The sequence below is a fragment of the Lygodium microphyllum genome, chromosome 5 (assembly GCF_053477565.2).
Source record: "Lygodium microphyllum isolate KBCC chromosome 5, Lygodium_microphyllum_v1.1.10, whole genome shotgun sequence".
NCBI lineage: Eukaryota > Viridiplantae > Streptophyta > Polypodiopsida > Schizaeales > Lygodiaceae > Lygodium > Lygodium microphyllum.
Window position 1 is genome coordinate 168,792,407 of NC_141139.1, and position 17,576 is coordinate 168,809,982.

The 17,576-nt window shown below is 41.6% G+C and overlaps 1 protein-coding gene across 3 annotated transcripts in view; it reads left to right on the plus strand.

Annotated features, from left to right (window-relative positions):
- LOC148036671 (RNA helicase family protein) overlaps positions 1–17,576 on the plus strand; it is a 248,838-nt gene that overhangs the window by 120,275 nt on the left and 110,987 nt on the right. For all 3 annotated transcript variants that reach the window (XM_087678715.1, XM_087678717.1, XM_087678718.1), the window contains 3 exons: positions 6,004–6,108; positions 16,265–16,402; positions 16,490–16,579. In XM_087678715.1, the coding sequence (XP_087534841.1) occupies positions 6,004–6,108; positions 16,265–16,402; positions 16,490–16,579 (333 nt within the window). The remainder of the gene's footprint in view (positions 1–6,003; positions 6,109–16,264; positions 16,403–16,489; positions 16,580–17,576) is intronic.

Genomic DNA, 17,576 nt, shown 5'->3' on the forward strand with positions numbered 1-17,576 from the left:
CATGACATTGGTCTTGACAGGTTCTCTGTGTCATGGGTTATATGAGTTGGATGCTCTTTCGGTAGATCAGTCTGCATATTTGACATCCACTCTTACTCCTGCTATGTTAGAGGCAGAGTTATGGCATGCTCGTTTGGGGCATGTAAACTATGGCAGCTTGATGCTATTACAGCGTACTCAGATGTTGGATGGATTACCTCTCTTGGAGAGACCTCCTGAGCATTTATGCGAGGGTTGCATTTTGGGGAAAATGCATCGTTTCTCTTTTCCCCGTGATGTTGCTTTTAGAGCAACAGCCAGATTGCAGCTTGTGCATTCGGATGTTTGTGGGCCCATGCAGACACAGTCATTGGGTGGTTGTTACTATTTTGTAACATTTATTGATGACTTTACACGTTTGTGCTGGGTCTATTGCTTGAAAAAGAAGTCAGAAGTGTATGATGCATTTTTGGCTTTCAGTGCACTTGTGGAAACTCAGTCTGGTTGCAAGATTAAGACTCTCCGTTCGGACCGAGGGGGGGAATACATGTCCTCTATGCTGAATTCTTATTTGCAGCAGAAGGGCATTATCCATCAGTACACTACTGCATATACTCCACAGCAGAATGGGGTAGCAGAGAGGAAAAATCGGTCACTCATGGAGATGGCCAGATGTATGCTGAAGGCAAAGAGTTTGCCTCATAGTTTTTGGATGGAAGCCGTCATGTGCGCTTGTCACATTTTGAACAGATGCCCTACCAAGGCCTTGAAAACCGTCACACCTTTTGAGGCTTGGCACAGCCGCAAACCTTCTGTTGGCCACTTCCGTACTTTTGGGTGTCTTGCATATGCCCATATTCCACAGGTACTTCGAAAGAAGTTGGACAACAAGGCTGTAAAATGCATCTTTATGGGATATAGCAGCGAAAGCAAAGGCTACAGACTCTATGATCCCGTGACCAAGAAGGTTTTTGTCAGCAGGGATGTTGTATTTGATGAAAAATCAGAATTATCCTTGGCTGGTTTTGATACATATCAGGCTGCCCGTGATGTCTTTGAAGGGCTGCTGCCCATCACATTTGGTGATTCAGCTAGTACTTCAGCAAATGAACCTAATGTTCAGCCAGCTGCTCCTATGGAACATGCAGTAAATCAGCACATTGCTGAAACTGAAATTCAGCAGGAACTTGTACACAGTCAGGAAGCAAGACAGGTGCCTAGATGGTACACGCAGACTATGAGAGATAGTCATTTGGAAACACCCTTGGCTGGTCGTACTCGAAGGCAAACTCGACTGCATGATTCAGCACATTCCATGGAGTTTGTTATGGCAGCATGTACTCATGATAATGAGGAGCCTGAATGTTTTGAGGATGCACGACATAGTGTGCATTGGATGGCAGCCATGCAAGCTGAATTGGATTCTATTCATAAGAATCATACTTGGGATTTGGTGTCTTTGCCAGTTGGCAAGCGTGCCATTGGTACGAAATGGGTCTACAAATTGAAAAGGAATGCAGATGGATCCATAGATAAGTACAAGGCACGGCTGGTAGCTAAAGGCTACGCACAGAAAAAGGGCATTGACTATGAGGAGACCTTTGCTCCTACCTCCCGTATGACGACCATTCGGTCTATGATTGCCTTGGCTGCACATTTTGGTTGGAAAGTGCATCAGCTGGATATAAAGACTGCATTCTTACATGGGGAACTTCAGGAAGAAGTGTATGTACAGCAGCCCATTGGTTTTGTAGTTGAAGGCTCAGAAAATTTAGTATGCAAGCTGAAAAAAGCTCTATATGGTTTGAAACAAGCTCCACGAGCTTGGTACGCAAAGATAGATGCTTTCTTGCTTAGTCAGGGGTTTGTAAACAGCCCATCTGAGTCTACCCTTTATGTACATAAAGAGGGGGGATCCATGCTGATTTTGTGTCTATATGTAGACGACCTTTTGCTCACTGGAACACATGCTGATCAGATTTCAGCATTCAAAAATAATTTACAGCAAACTTTTGACATGTCTGACTTGGGTATTTTGCACTATTACTTGGGCATCCAGTTTGTACATGATGCTAGAGGCATTGGATTATGTCAGTCAAGGTACATTGGGCAACTTCTTGAGAAGTTTGGCTTACAGGATTGCAAGCCAGTTTGTACACCCATGGAACCTGGGCTCAAACTGTCATTACATGATGACAGTGATTTGTTTGATATCCATACTTATGCTCCAGCAGTGGGATGTCTCATCTATCTATGCCACACTCGGCCAGACATACAATTTGCCGTTTCAGTTTTGAGCAGGTACATGCATCAGCCTCGTATGTCGCATTGGCAAGCTGTGAAGCGTGTGTTTCGTTACTTGCAGGGTACTAGAGCTCTTGGATTGCTTTATGCCAAGGGGGGACCACTGCAGTTACATGCTTACAGTGACTCTGATTGGGCTGGTGATTTTGATACTCATCACTCCACTAGTGGCAATTGTTTCTTTCTTGGCTCGTCATGCATTTCTTGGCTTAGCAAGAAACAATCCACTGTTGCCACGTCGTCATGTGAAGCTGAGTACAAGGCAGCCTTCACTACTGCAGTTGAGTGCGTATGGCTTAGACGCTTACTTGCTGATTTGGATGTATCTGTTACGGAGCCTACTCCTTTATATACTGACAGTCAGAGTGCCATTGCAGTGGCACGGAACCCTGTGTTTCATGCTCGCACGAAACACATAGAGATTCACTACCACTTTGTCAGAGAGAGGCTACATGCAGGTGATATCAGCCTTGTCTACTGTCCTACCACCAGCAATGTGGCAGACATCTTCACCAAAGCTCTTCCACGAGACAAATTTGAAGCATTTCGCGATGCTTTGAATTTGACGCCCTTTGGTGGCGGATGATCCTTGTACACTTGATCACTCTTCACTCCAGGGGGGTTTGTTGGGTATCTCACACGCCTTACTTACGCCTACGCTCATATGGGAGTGTGCGGGTGATCACTAGGACACTGGGGCACTTTTTACTCTCGGTAGGAGGTTTTTTCCCCCAGATTATGTGTACTATTTTGTATGTGCTTGTGGTGCACACTTACGGGCACTTACTGTGTTCGGGTGTGAACAGCCCCTTATAACTCTAAGGTATAAGGGTTATCATTTGTACTTTCAGCTTACACTCTATTAAGTACTATTGCATTGGGTATCGTGCTCAACTCTGTCTCTCACTCTCAACACTGTTTACTGCACTTCAGCTGCACCTCGATCCTCTCCCATCTGACACTGAGCGGCGTGGCTTGATTGTTAGGCATCTCCTGCATCCACAAATGCTCACATGCAAGAGAAGAAGTTCTTTCTCAAGCAAATTAAGGCACCTGAGTTTGATGGAGAAGGGATAGATGTCGCAGTAGAGGCGGAGATATGGATTGAGTCGATGGATGACTATTTCTCTGCTTCAGGAACTGTTGCTACCAATTAAGCCATGATTGGCAAACTGAAGTTAGTTGGCCAGGTTCGGTTATGGTGGAAGCAATGGTGCAAAGATCAAGGTATTTCTAAAGCCGCTGTTACGTGGACTTAGTTGAAAGATGCTGTACGCGGACGATACCTTCCGCCAACCTACCAGACTTTGAAGATGAATGAATTCTTCAAGTTGAAGCAGCTGGAATCAACCCTGGAAGCTTACTACTCAAAGTTTGTAACCCTACTAAAATATGTGCCACCTATGGATATTGCAGAGTAAGTATCCAAGTTTTGCCATGGCTTGAACACTCCTTTGAACCACCGTCTTGAAGCAATGTGTCCAATGGACTTGCAAGATGCATTATCCGAGCGAATGCAATCATCCAAGAACTTAAATCGGGCAATTGTAGCAAAGATGACTCCCGAGATCAGGGTAAGAGATGCCATACGTGCAGAGAGATAGGGCACATCCATAGGAGATATCCTTACCGTCAATGCTTCCATTGTAATGAGCTAGGACACATCCAAGCAGATCGCCCTGATCTAATTTCAGAATACATTGTGTCTCCAAGAAAACGAAGCTACATAGGTGCAGTCTATGGATATATAGAGGAATCCGATGAAGATGAAGACCTAGAACCTACAATACCTCTTCAGGATGACTAAAAATCCTAGAAGCTTAATCGACATGTAACACAATTGAGAATAAATCCTACTCTTGTACCTATGGTTATCTGGAATAATATGAGTGCACTACTTGAAACATTAAGAGTAGCGTAGTGGATGCATGGTGGGTCCTAACCCATAGGCCTTGAGCCTCATTAATGTTTGCCTTTCCTAGTTTCTCTCGAGATGAAAACATCTTGATTTCTCTAAGGGGAGCAGGATGTAATATTTCCACGCAATAAAAGTTAGTTGGTTAGTTCGAAAGTTAGTCAATTAATACGTTAGAAAGATTACTAACTAAAGACTAACTAAGGTAAAAACTAACTAACATGAATAACTAATAATTTTTATTTAATTAAAAATATATTTGAAAAAATCGAGAGTTGTAAATCCGATATTTTTCTCGAATTGACAAGGACCGTAGCCACCTTTCACGAAAGCTACAACGTGAACGAGACTTATGAGCCATATTAATCACTAGTATTAATGTGTATAGTTTGGATGGTTCAAAAATATTAGATTTTTGGGAAAAAAAAACTAGTATATTTTAGATATTATCCTAAAAAGATAGAACTGAAAGTCATTTAAAAGAAAAGACAAGTGATATTTTAGTTAGTTTTGGAGATTTTATAAAAAGAAAAAAAAAAGAAAAGTAACTGGCGAAATCGCGCGCGCCGCGATCGCAGTCTACAAGTAGTAGAGAGTACTTCGAATAGAGAAAAGAAGAAGGATTGAACTGAGAGCTTTCTAACCAAGTGTGTTGGTGTTTTACCCCTTGTTTGGAGCCAATGCAACCATCGGATTTATGATCTGAGCATCAAATCACTGAGTCTTCCAAGAGCCCCTCCACTCTTGTTCTCAGCCTTGTCCCCTCCTCTCTAATTCATTATAAATATGAGGCATGGGGAGGCACAAGGAAGTATAAGGGACCCCGAGAGGTTGCGAGAGAGAGGTAGAGAGAAGGATACCCCTCAGAGAGAGAGAGAGAGAGAGTTACCCTGAGAGGCCGCACAATTCTCTCTATCTCAATCCTCGACTTATCTGAAGTTCTAGTAATGTTCTAGTGAAGAGGACATTGTAGCCTCATTGTCAAAGAGGGGGGCAAGCACTAGTGATGTTCTTAGCTCAAGTTCTCTTGGTCCACATCAGAGGGAGGAGGAGGATGATGAGGAGGAAGCGGAGGAGGAGGAGGAGGACTGCACTCTTGAGAATGATGAAGAAGATGATGAAGATGATGAGGAGGAAGCGGAGGAGGAGGAGGAGGAGGAGGACTGCACTCTTGAGAATGATGAAGATGATGAGTAGATCAATTGGCAGTGACTAGTTGTTGCTAGGTGGTCACTGATGTCTAGCATCCATAGATTGCAGCCTGTAGCCTATAGTCTTGTTATAGACTAGTCACGACTCACTATCGTTTAATCTTTACTTTTGCTTGTTTCTTTTGAGTTTTCAGTCTAGTATGCAGTTAGCATACCTCTAGTGTCTATGATAGTTTTGTAGGTTGTTGGCTTGATGTTAGTTCCTTCTATATTGACTCAGATAGACTTCAATATTCTAATTTGAGTTGTGCATTGTTCTTTGGAGTCTGGAGTTTGGACATTTCTTTTATTTTGCAATTAGCACATGTTATCTATTATGATTTATCTCAAAGTTTGTTTTGAAGATGCTTGTAAGTTTAGTACTTTTCTTATAATTGATTAAAATTATGTTTAAAAATTAGGGTCATGTCTGATTCAGGTCGAGGGTCTGAATCATACTCATTTCATACTTTCATATGTGTTTGCGTTTGATGTTTGATTCGCATATGAAAAAAGTATGTTTATGGCTTTATACTTAATGGTACTTAAGATAGTTCTTTGATAAAGAGGGGAGTTTTTCTCCTATACTTCTAATGGAACTTGCTTACTTTGCAGGTTGTGGTAGCAACAAACATTGCTGAAACGAGCATTACCATTGAGGATGTCGTACATGTCATTGATTCTGGGAAGCACAAAGAAATTCAATATGATCCTAGTAGGGTATGTGCTGAAGTTGAAATTATTTTCTTAAACAAAGAAATTCCAAATTATTGTTGTATTGAAGGCCTTGCATATTTTGAGAGAACACATTAGACATGAACTGTTTCTGCTAGTGCAAGGGCAGTTTTTACTGCCTACTGAGTACTTTGTAACTGACCAGCTGTAACAAAAGAAAACATGCATCTAAGGACCTGAACCAAATTGCAATGGATGTGTTAGGAGCTAGGGAATGTGAATGAGAACGTGAAGAGGAGGTTCTAGGCATAGTTGCCAAGAAACCCATTTTATAAACTTAAGAAACTTGTTTCATACTCGAGCATTTCATAAACGTATGAAACACCTATTTTGAACTTTCAAAAAATCCCCAACCTAAAAATCGTGTTTAACATTTGTAATCAACTTTTATCATGAATTTATTTGACACAATGTGATATATATTTGCATTTTGTGTTTGAGTAGTTAACCATAATGCATGTATGTGTTGATTGCCCCTTCTATAGTTAAAGCTAATGTTGGTCATAGATAATGGATCATGATGTGTGCAAATATTCATGCTAAGTTAATGTTCTTTTGCATAGTATAAAATCATGAATCATGACTAATTCAAGTTTGCAATGTTGCATGAGTTATACGCGATGTGTGTTTGAGATTTCTCATGGAGAGTGATTTAGAGAGATGCACAGTCCAGAGTCTCGAGACTATGTGAAAATAGGAGATGATACAGCTCACCCCATTACTCATATTGGAAATGTTCCTTTGAGTATGTAGGATGGCAAGACTAACTACTTGGTTGATGTGCTACATATACCAAATATTACAAAAAAATTGGTCATCAGGTGGTAAAATAGGGAGTGCAAGTTTGGTTCACATGTAATGGTTGTTATATAGAAGATCTAAAAAATGATATTTCATAGTTTTGGTCCATCTCAAATGAAACCTTTTTCTAACATTTTATGAAACTTCTATGAAACCTATGAACCTGGCAACTATATCCTAGGGGAATGGGGACAAGGCCGGGGGGACTAGAATGTGGCAAGAACAACTTACACTTTATATGTAATACAAATACTTCTAAATGACTCATTTGTATATTTCATAAAAGCTCTTCAAATAACACATGTACAATTTGCAAAACATGATAGTCTTTTCCATAGATGATAGATTAGTTACATTGAAATGGCATGGACAACCCAAAATAGATGATAATCTAAGATGAAACTACATAAGAGTGTCAACAAGCCTGAAGCTCTAAGTAACAACTACAAAGGACAAAGTATGGGAGCGTGGAAGTTGGAAGTTTCTCACAGTAGCTAATGTATCATGTATGGTTGCTACTAGCAGCAAGACTCACAAAAAGACTATTATCCACATTATCTAGGAAAGGCATATTGTTATCTAAGGAAAATGGGTATCTCCCTTAGACATTTGGCTTGCAGTGGTGGGCACAAGGATGCGTGTGCTTGACTGGGAAAAAGCTAATTACATTGGTTGGCTCAATTGCACATGAAGTTTCTGTTTCACTTTTTTAGATTTTGGGGTTGCTGGCATGTTTGGGTCACTCACCAATGCATTCATTTTTGATGCTGCCTCGGACATTCAACGTTGTATTCATAGTTGTCAGGTACGAAAGGTATGATACGGTACGATACGATAAAATACGGTACCAAATGGTACCTTAAGATCTCATAAGGTACGGAACGATATTATTACGAATTTAAAAAAGAAAACTTGATTATTTTGGACTAAAGATAATAGAATAGATGTTTCAAGTCTAAATAGCAATGCTATTAGAGTAAATAAGATGAATACTTGAGGGTAACATGCCAAAATCTAATACTGCATGTGCAACATGCTCTATTGCTATCTACAACTTACAACTACATAGATGGGAGTAGATATATTATACATAAATGATTATACAAAGAAGAAAAGTGTGGGCTTGAGAGAGAGAAAGTTGAGACTCCAGAGAAACTGTTTGAATCTCAAATAACCTAATCTCATGGGAGAAACATATTAGTATAAGGAGCATTTAGCTCATCCCAAAATGCAGTTCGAATAGGGAAAGATGTTTCCATTAAGTTGGTACCTTATGGTACTAATATGTAAGGTACAGTACCTAAAGTATGGTATAGTATGAAATCTTTTGTAGGTGGTACTAGTGCAACTATGGTCATATTGCAAAGCGTAAGGGTCTTCTCCACTGGCAGCTTGACCTTCTATAACATGTTGATATCTTGGTCAGAGATGATTTAGTCCCTTCGCATATGACAATCTCCATTGTTCCTTTGTTGTGACTTTGTATCTTTTATGCACGATGGGCTAAAGCCATCTTGCATCTTGTGCTTGTATTTTTTCGTAATTAATACAATTACCTAATATGAAAAAAAAGAGAGGTTTGGGAGGGGGGTTTGTTTGTAATGTCTCATCAACATTTGTGAGAGGGGGGCGGGGTGGGGTGGGGAAGAGAGAGTGAATGTGATGGATAATTAGTGATAGAGTTGTTGGAGAGTGGCTGTTGCAACTTGCAGAAACGTGCAGGGAAACGGGCAGTAGACGCACATAAAATGGGAACTTTTGATTGGGCATATGTACACGTAACGGAGTGGACGCAGAAGTGACTCAGTGGACATGCAGCAGGGAGCAGATTGGACTGGTCTGGACGGGATTGGTCAATTGTACCAGACAGATCGATCGGTCCGTCGGAGGTAGACAACCCTGGAGGTGGCACACTTGGGGTGTGGAGACGAACTTGCTGTATTGTCTACTATGGTGCACCTAGCTGGAAGTGCATATTCTGGGGGTCTTTTGCTGGTAGGTAGTTAGCCTAGGATGCTAGCTATTGGATGAGGCTAAGATGCATGACTTGATTTTCTTCATCAAGGTAGGTTTATGTGTTGAAGTTGCCTTGGGTGTAGTACCCAGCCATTGGGTACTAGAGCCCATAGGAGAATGCTCAAAGGTGTGGGGGATGATTGGGAGCCTCATAGGGTGGCCCATTTGGAAGGCACACGGTCAAATGACTTTTGTCTTCGAGTGCCTTTTTGTATATGTGACTTTGGTAGAGCTCTAGACTTCCATCATCCACACCCTCTGTGGCTCATGGGACCAAGTGCAAGGCGATTGTTAAGATTGTCAAGAGCTCTGACATCATTTCTTGCTCACTTTGGGTGGCCATGTTCTGTTTTACACGATGTAGCTTGGCAACCCCAAGTGGCGGTATACTCCTCTTCCATGGCTTCTTTCTCACATACCTCCCAGACTGCCTTGAAAGACTTATATATATGATTACTATGTGACTTTGTTTCAACTCCAACTAGATTGTTGAGCACATGTACCTTGTTGTATAAATCTTCTGTGGAACATTTTTAGCCACATTTTTTTCAACACGGAAAAAAACGAACAGTGCTAGCCAAGGAGCAATACCCCCTCTTTAGATGAAAGCCTGATCCAATGCGAGGCCACCATAGGCCAATGGAAATAGAAAGGCCTCGAATGGATCACTCTAGATTTTAGAAAATTCCAGTTAGGGATGGATGAGGCAAGCTTCTAACTCAACTATGAGATGATGGCAAGCAGCTATTGGAGGTGGCATAACGTTCAAAGAAACAACAGGGACGAAGGGCTAAGTGGTAGGGGATGGTAGCTCGATAATGAAAGAAAGCGGCTACCACATGAAAGAAAGACCCAAAGATGATTGCAATCTTTGAAGAAGCTCCTTAAGATCTTGGGAATTCCCTTTGAAACACAAAGGGCCAGGGAATCCATTGTTGTATCACTAATATCACCTCCCTTTGAAAGCGATGGGATGTATGAGGGAACCACTAGAGGCAATGGTGAGGATGGGATGGAACCTCTGCGATGGGTTGTGTACAGTTGGAAATGGGTGTGGCAATGGAAAACTACGTGGAGGGCCCTACACAATGGAAGGGGAATGGAGCTTGTATAGCCTATAGTCACAAGGAACGGGACGGATGGATCTATTGGATGCTGTCCCTAAGATGGTTGGGTGACAAGAGGCATCACATTTGCACGTGACGTTACCTTTCACCTTTGTTGGCATTACAATGTGACATGGCAGGATGTGAAATGTGACAAAGCTACCTGTTTGTGTTGCCAAAAGGGATGGGGATATGGTTGGGGTTGATCAATATGTTAAATGTGAGCTCTTTGGCTTTAAACGTATTATATTTAATGCTAAATTTATTGTTTAAATGTGACGTGAGGTGTGACTTATCAAGGGTGATGACACGTCAAATCAAAAGTGAGCTGACCCTTTGCTTTTCTAAGGCGATATCAACTCATTTGTTTGTGTTGAACAAAATTGTAGTATGTTCGTAGAGTGTAGATGTTGCTGAGCCATTCCTGTTAGTTGGCGATTGAACTGAGAACTCTGTCCAACATGCTCTAGCCAGCTCCAAGATCCATCTTAATAGTCGATTCTCTCTCTCTCTTCCCTCTTGCCCCTTGCCCCCCTCACCCTGCTTGCTGGACCCCCACTTTGCACATGCATATTGCACACTATGTGCTTGAGCTTGTAGATTGTCCCAAGTTTGAATTATGTAGGCTATCTGTTGTAGTCTCATCTTTAGGGAGGAGAATACCACATCTGCCAATCATTAGGCCTATTGGATTTGTGATGACATTGACCTCTTAGATATCTTGTGCACCATCTAATGCTAGTGCTACTCAAGCATTATCTATTTGAGATGCATTTTGAATAGTTGAGCTATGCAATAAGAAACAATATAAGGATAAACATTCAGTAGAATATCACATACTTCCCTATTTGTGGGTTTACCATCAACAATAAACCCCACAATAGGTTCTATACTAGTAGCACCTGCTTCCTTATTTGCGGGCTCACCATCAACAATAAACCCCACAACAGGTTCTATGCCAAGGAGCTCCACTACATTTGCCCACTTAACAAGTGTATCAGCTTTCACGTTCTTGAAGCATCATGAGATGAAATGAAGTACACCTCACCTTGAGAGTAAGCAACCATCCAATGGATAGATCTCTCACACGAGTCACTCAGCTCCAAGGAGTGACACACCATTCTTTTGCCATGCATGCTTAGTTTTTTGAGCTGCTTGTTCCACTGCTTGCCTTTCTCTTGCAAGCAATGTGGTAGGCAAGGTCTTTGATGGAGGAGTATAAGCTAGGGACCATACTCCCCTATCTAGGAGGGAATGGCATACATAAATAGCATTTGAAAATGTATGCATGTGATGTGGTGGATGAATGTGTGGGCATAGTAATAGGGAATGCCCATTTTGTAGCCTGCAGTCCCAGTCCCATCCCCATGTTAGATCCCCCTCTTATGGTAAGAGAGGATGGCAATCTATTATTCTTGTCCCCGTGGGCCCATCCCTATTCCCATCCCTATCCCCAAAACGGGTCCCATGTTACTTTGTATGTGGGTGAATGTATACTACCAAAGAACATACAAAAAAAGCACCCCCTAAAAGACACCCACTCCACCCAAAAAAGAAAAAAAAATCCCCTATTAAAAAAGTCCCCTTACAGGGGACCTGACGAGGGGATGGTTGTTGGGGATGGGACAGGGGATGTCTGCGTCCCATTTTGGTATCCCCATTTGGCCCATCCGTTCGGGACAGCATTCCCACGTTTTGGGGCCTCGGGAGGGCCATTTCTTGTTACTATGTAGCGAGACTATGTGAGAGCCTCTAGCTTTATATGGTTGCTTTTTCCATGTCTACACTTTGTGTTGGAAATGCAATCCACACTTGCTAGAGAAAACTAGCTCACTATTGGTGTAGCGACGATGACTTGAGACTAGGTTTGAATCCTAGGCCAAACGGAGGAATATTTCCATAATTGGATAGACTAGAGGTCATCCATCACCTTAAGGTTTTGGGGGCTAGATGGCTAACCCAATTACGGGAAACTTCTGATTAAGTGCGTAGTGGCATGAACAATACTAGGATGGGTGACCTCCCGGGAAGGGGAGGTACTAAGGTCCCCACCCAATTTCTAACCCTTAGCAAGGTTCTACTCATAACAGCCTGTGTATACTCAGTGCTTTTTATGGTTGTGATTGAGGAGGGGTGTTGAGAAATGTGCAATCACACCTGCTTTGTAGCCTCTTTGTATGGAATAGCAAGGCAAAGGATCACACTGATAATAAACCTTAGACTAGGTCACTTTGTGTATACTTGATTAAAACCGTGGCAGTTGACATACCATGGCCCCTTTCCACTCTCTGCTACCTACCAATACCACCTATTGTAAGCCTATAAAAGGCACTCATCCCCACACTCATTTTATCCCATCATTCTCATTTAGTTGTACTTGCATTATGCTTTAGTAATATCAGTTGTTCTCTTTTGTCATTACTTACGGTCCATTATGACTGTCTTCTTGCTCATTTGTGATCCACGGTAGCATGCTCCTTAATATTTTGCTCCTTAATATTTTAACATAAAATGCTCTTGAAATGATTTGAAATTTCATTTGCATTTATTTTCCTTATGCTGGGTTAGTTAAGCATATGCAATGGTGCTTTAAGACAACTTTTTATTAATAGCTAGTTTACTACACCACTTGTTGGCATTGTGGCAAGAGGGATGGAATGCGAAGAACTGGTAAACAGGTAAGGCAGTTGGATGTTAAGGAAACATTCTTGAATGGGGATTTGCATGAGGATGTTTATGTGTCACAATCTCTAGGGTTTGTGGCGAAAGGGAAATAGCACATGGTATGCAAGTTAAACAAAGCTCTTTATGGTCTCAAACATGCTCTTTGTGCAAGGTATTCTAAAATTGATGCATATTTGACCAGCAAAGGGTTTAGAAACAGTCCAATTACTCCCACTCTATGCATTAAGAATGAAGTTGAGCAACGGTAGTGCCTTCTAGCCTATCAAGAGACTCAGTTAGACTTTGTGGACTCCATCCACCAGGAGTAGGTCATATTGATGTATTATATAGCTAATAATGCATTTGTTGAGGATCGTGGATGGTATGCAGCCATGCATTGATAGGTATACACGGCCAGGGATCGGATGATAGAGCTGAAAAATTTGGAGCTTGATGCAGATTTGTATGAGATTATGCATGACTCGTGTATTAGCAAATGGAATTCCTACTACAGTCCCTTACATGTAGCAATATTTGTCTTGGATCTAGAGTTTTGGGGCAACAGTTAAATGATCGATAAAGAAGTATAGATGACTATATTGGATAGATTGATACATGATGTTGACACTAGGAGGAATAATAGAAATCAGCTAGCTGTATGTAGGGAGAGAGAAGGATCGTTTGGCTGGCTAGGTGCACTTGTGGACTTTTTTACGATTGAGGGGGCATTATGGTGCAAATGGGCATGAGCTGTAGGATTTGGCCATACATGTACTTAGTGAGGCAATTAGTTCATCTTGTGTGGAGCAGTTGTGGAGCTCCTATAGCCATATAGCATTTGAAAAAAGAAATCACGCGGATCATTGGTGAGAGCATGATGACGTATGGTCTCTTCATCTATGTTGATAGGTAGATAGCTTGGCTGGGGGTTGGAATAGGTGCACCATACACATAGTTTTCAGGTACGAAAAGTACGGTACGGTACGGTACGATAAAATACGGTACTAAATGGTACCTTAAGATTTTATAAGGTACGGTACGATATTAGTATGAAAAAAAATTAACTTCATTATTTTGAACTATAGATGATAGAACAGATGTTTAAAGTCTAAATAGCAATGCTATTGGAGTATATAAGATGAATACTTGAGGGTAACATGCCAAAACCTCGATGGCATATGCCGCATGTGCAACATGCGCTACAACTTACAAGTACATACATAGGAGTGGTGAATGATCATACAAATAAGAGGCATGTATTCTTGAGAGAGAGATAGAGAGAGAGAGAGAGAGAGAGAGAGAGATGAAATGACATGAGATGCTTTATTACGAAAGAAAAAGAGAGAGATGAAATGACATGAGATGCTTTATTAACGTCTACAAGAGGCCAAAATGACCTGTGAGATCAACAGTTACCAAACAAACCACCAAAGGTTTTGGTAAAAGATTTATGAATTTTGTTATGGTTTTGTTTGGCATTGCTAAGGCTAAAGTAGCTACCGATGGTACATTCACTAATTCGTGTACTCTCAAAAGGTACATTAGGCCAAGCTATCCTTTGGCCTAGTTTTGTTAGCAATGTGTACTAATGCTTTGGGTTGGGTGGTGCAAAATGAGCTATGAACAAAGGTAAAATCAATAGGATTAAGCTACTTGATGATTCTCAAATGGTGCTGAATTTATTTATTGATGACACTAACATATTGTGGAAAATGATGGGACATCAAATAGAAACGTTTGGAATTGCTTGAATACCTTAAGTATGGCCTTTGGCTCTAGGATAGATCATAACAAAGCATGTATGAGGAGTCTAATCAAGCTTCCATCCCCTTTCTTGGTTTATCGATCAAGGCTACAAAATCACCACCACCATCACATTAACAACAATCAACAACCCAAACCACCACCAACAACAACAACCACACCAAAAAAAGAAAAAAGAAAAAAAAAAGTGCTTGTTTTTTGGTACGAATTCGTACGGAACGGTATGGTACGGTACGGACCGTATAGTACGAACCAGTTTGTACTACGTACGAGTGCAACTATGACCATACATCATGGTTGGTGGAACCAATGTGTTGAATAGCCATCTTTGTGTGGAGGGATTTTGAAAGTGTGTCTGGTGGCACTCTCTTTCCATCATGGCCAATGACTACATATCCTCATGTGAGTTGGTCTCTAGCTGCCTATGCCATGGTGAATCTTCAGGTTGATGCAGTGAATGTGACCTCTGAGTAGACGTATGAGTCCATGGACATGTTGCTATAGATCCTTCGGTGACTTAGAGACTAGAACAATATCATTAGCATAAAGCATAATAGAGACTAATATACTTGCCATCTCCACCCCATTGCCTGCTCCTCGTGTGATACGGTCTTCTATCTCATCAATGTAGAGTCCAAAGATTGTAGGGGAGAGGGGACATCGATGCATATCTCAAGAATCCTATGGCTTGAGGATATTGTTGCTCATGCTCCACTCGAACCTGAACTAGTTCTTGACTTTAGGACTTAATGATCTTGTCAGACTTTTTGTCCCGAGTTTTTGGTCAAGTGAAAAAACCATTGGAGGTGAAGGCTACTTGGGAGTCGGTACATTCATTCAAGACTCATTCCTCATTTCGTTCCTAACGATATTGTTGAGGACAGCATGCATTCATAAGGGGGGAAGTGTTATGTCCTTGGACATCCGGATGGGTGCTAATAGCATTCATCAGGGTGGTTACAAACTTACTTAGTGTGATTGCACTATGGACACATTGAGGTTAGAGCATTTGAGTCCTATTTATAGGATTGAAGGCCCTAATGTGAACACTGATTGTGTGATCAACTCTCTTGGACTCTTGGCTTGTAGGCCGATGCATCCGTACACTTGGATGGTGTGGGCTGGTGGTATTGGATGCCAACCCTTAGGATGTGGTTGTGACGTGGTGTGCTGTTAGCTCCCAGGCTCGGGGTGAGCCTGTTGGGCTCTCTAGCTGGGAGGTGAGTTTGATGTGCTTGTAGGCCAATGCATCCGTACACTTGGATGCTGTGGGGTGGTGGTATTGGATGCCAACCCTTAGGATGTGGTTGTGACGTGGTGTGCTGCTAGCTCCCAGGCTTGGGGTGAGCCTCTTGGGCTCTATAGCTGGGAGGTGAGTTTGATGTCTAGTCCCTTTCATAGTGACTGTGGCTTGTTTTATATCTCATGTGTAGGTTGGATCCTAGGGGGACGTTTCATCCTCCCTGAAGAAGGAACTAATCTCTTATATGCCCTCAATCAAGTCACTAGCAGCTTATCTAGGTGAGAAGGGTCTGTATCTCCAAATCTGTGCCAATATCTCTCTAAGAGCATCCTCATAGTATAGATGCTCTGGAATCCTGACCTAGGAGTTAGGTAATCTGACTCTCTCAAAGAGGAGTAGCTGAATTGGTGAGTGGTCCTGGTAGGATGCCTATTAGACTACCCATGTTGCAGGCCATCCAGATAGAAGCTGCCGAACCGAGAGAGAGTCTTTTTCATTGTTTATTGTTACTATTTCACAAATAAATATTATTACACTCCTATTGCAGGGTATGTCACGAATGGTAGAAGCTTGGATATCTAAAGCAAATGCAAAGCAAAGACGAGGTCGTGCTGGAAGAATTAGACATGGACATTGCTATTGCTTATACACAAAACAATGCTATGAGAGGATGCGGCCTTTTCAAGTATGACATTGTTTTTGTTGCATTTGTATTCTAGTAGTTTGTCCACCCAACAAGTGTTGTCTCTGAAATGAAATCTTGTTGTTACAGATACCTGAGATTCTGCGTGTTCCACTGGTGGAGCTCTGCCTGCAAGTAAAGTTTTTGAGGCTTGGAAATGTTGCTTCTTTTCTTGAGAAGGTATGGTTATACATTGTGTGCTATAATATATGTCTTTCATGCAACTGTTGCAAGGTTGTGCAAATTTGAATACTTATGTGACAATAGTACAAAGTGGTTCTTTCTTTTTCAGGTGGCATGGGTTGTAAGATGCATCAACTACAGGCTTGGGTAGGATCTTTTGAGTGATAGCTCCCCAAGGATGCATTCTAAATCATGGGTGTGCTCTAGCACAAGTTGTATTCAGGGTAACAGGATGAGGCAATCCTAGGTGGTATTGAGGCTGTGAAGTCTTGAGGATGCTGGAGGTCTGGACAAGCTCCCTTGGATTGTAGTTAGGGGAGACATATGGTCTTGGGTTGAGGATGATGGACCTGTAATTTCTCTTGAAATCACGTTTCTGGTGACTTCATAGTTGGCTTGCAGTTTGGCACAAGGGATCTAGATGCTTTTTAAAGGTAAGATGGGTGATAAGTTGAAATTGTTGGTTTGAGGAATGCCATGTATATTGTGCTATGTGCAGAGTCTCTGAATGTCACCCATTTGCCTACTTCTGTGTGAGGTGTCTTTGAATTTGACTTTAACCGGTTAGAAATTCAGGGCATGTAAGATGCACGGTTGATTCTCAGTTTCATCACTTGTTTAGAAGGATTGGAAGGTCTGAGTGGCTACAAATTGTTGAATCTATCTTACTGTAGAAAGTATAGGTTCTCATATGGAGGATATTGTAAGAGGTTTGCTGATTGTGGATGCACTTCAGTGATGGAGAATGTCACAATTTCAAGCCTTTCTCCCTCCCTGTCTCCCAACATCCGAGATGAATAGGCAATTGCAAGGCTCTCTTTTTTTTTCGTAATAGGTGATTGTATTAATTACGAAAAAATTACAAGATTACATGATTACAAGATGCAGGATGGCAGGAGGCCATCGTACATAAACTCGGTTTACAGAAGATCAGATAACTGAAGGAGTACAAAAGTAACAGAAAAGTAGTAGTAGAGATTGGTGTATGCTGAGG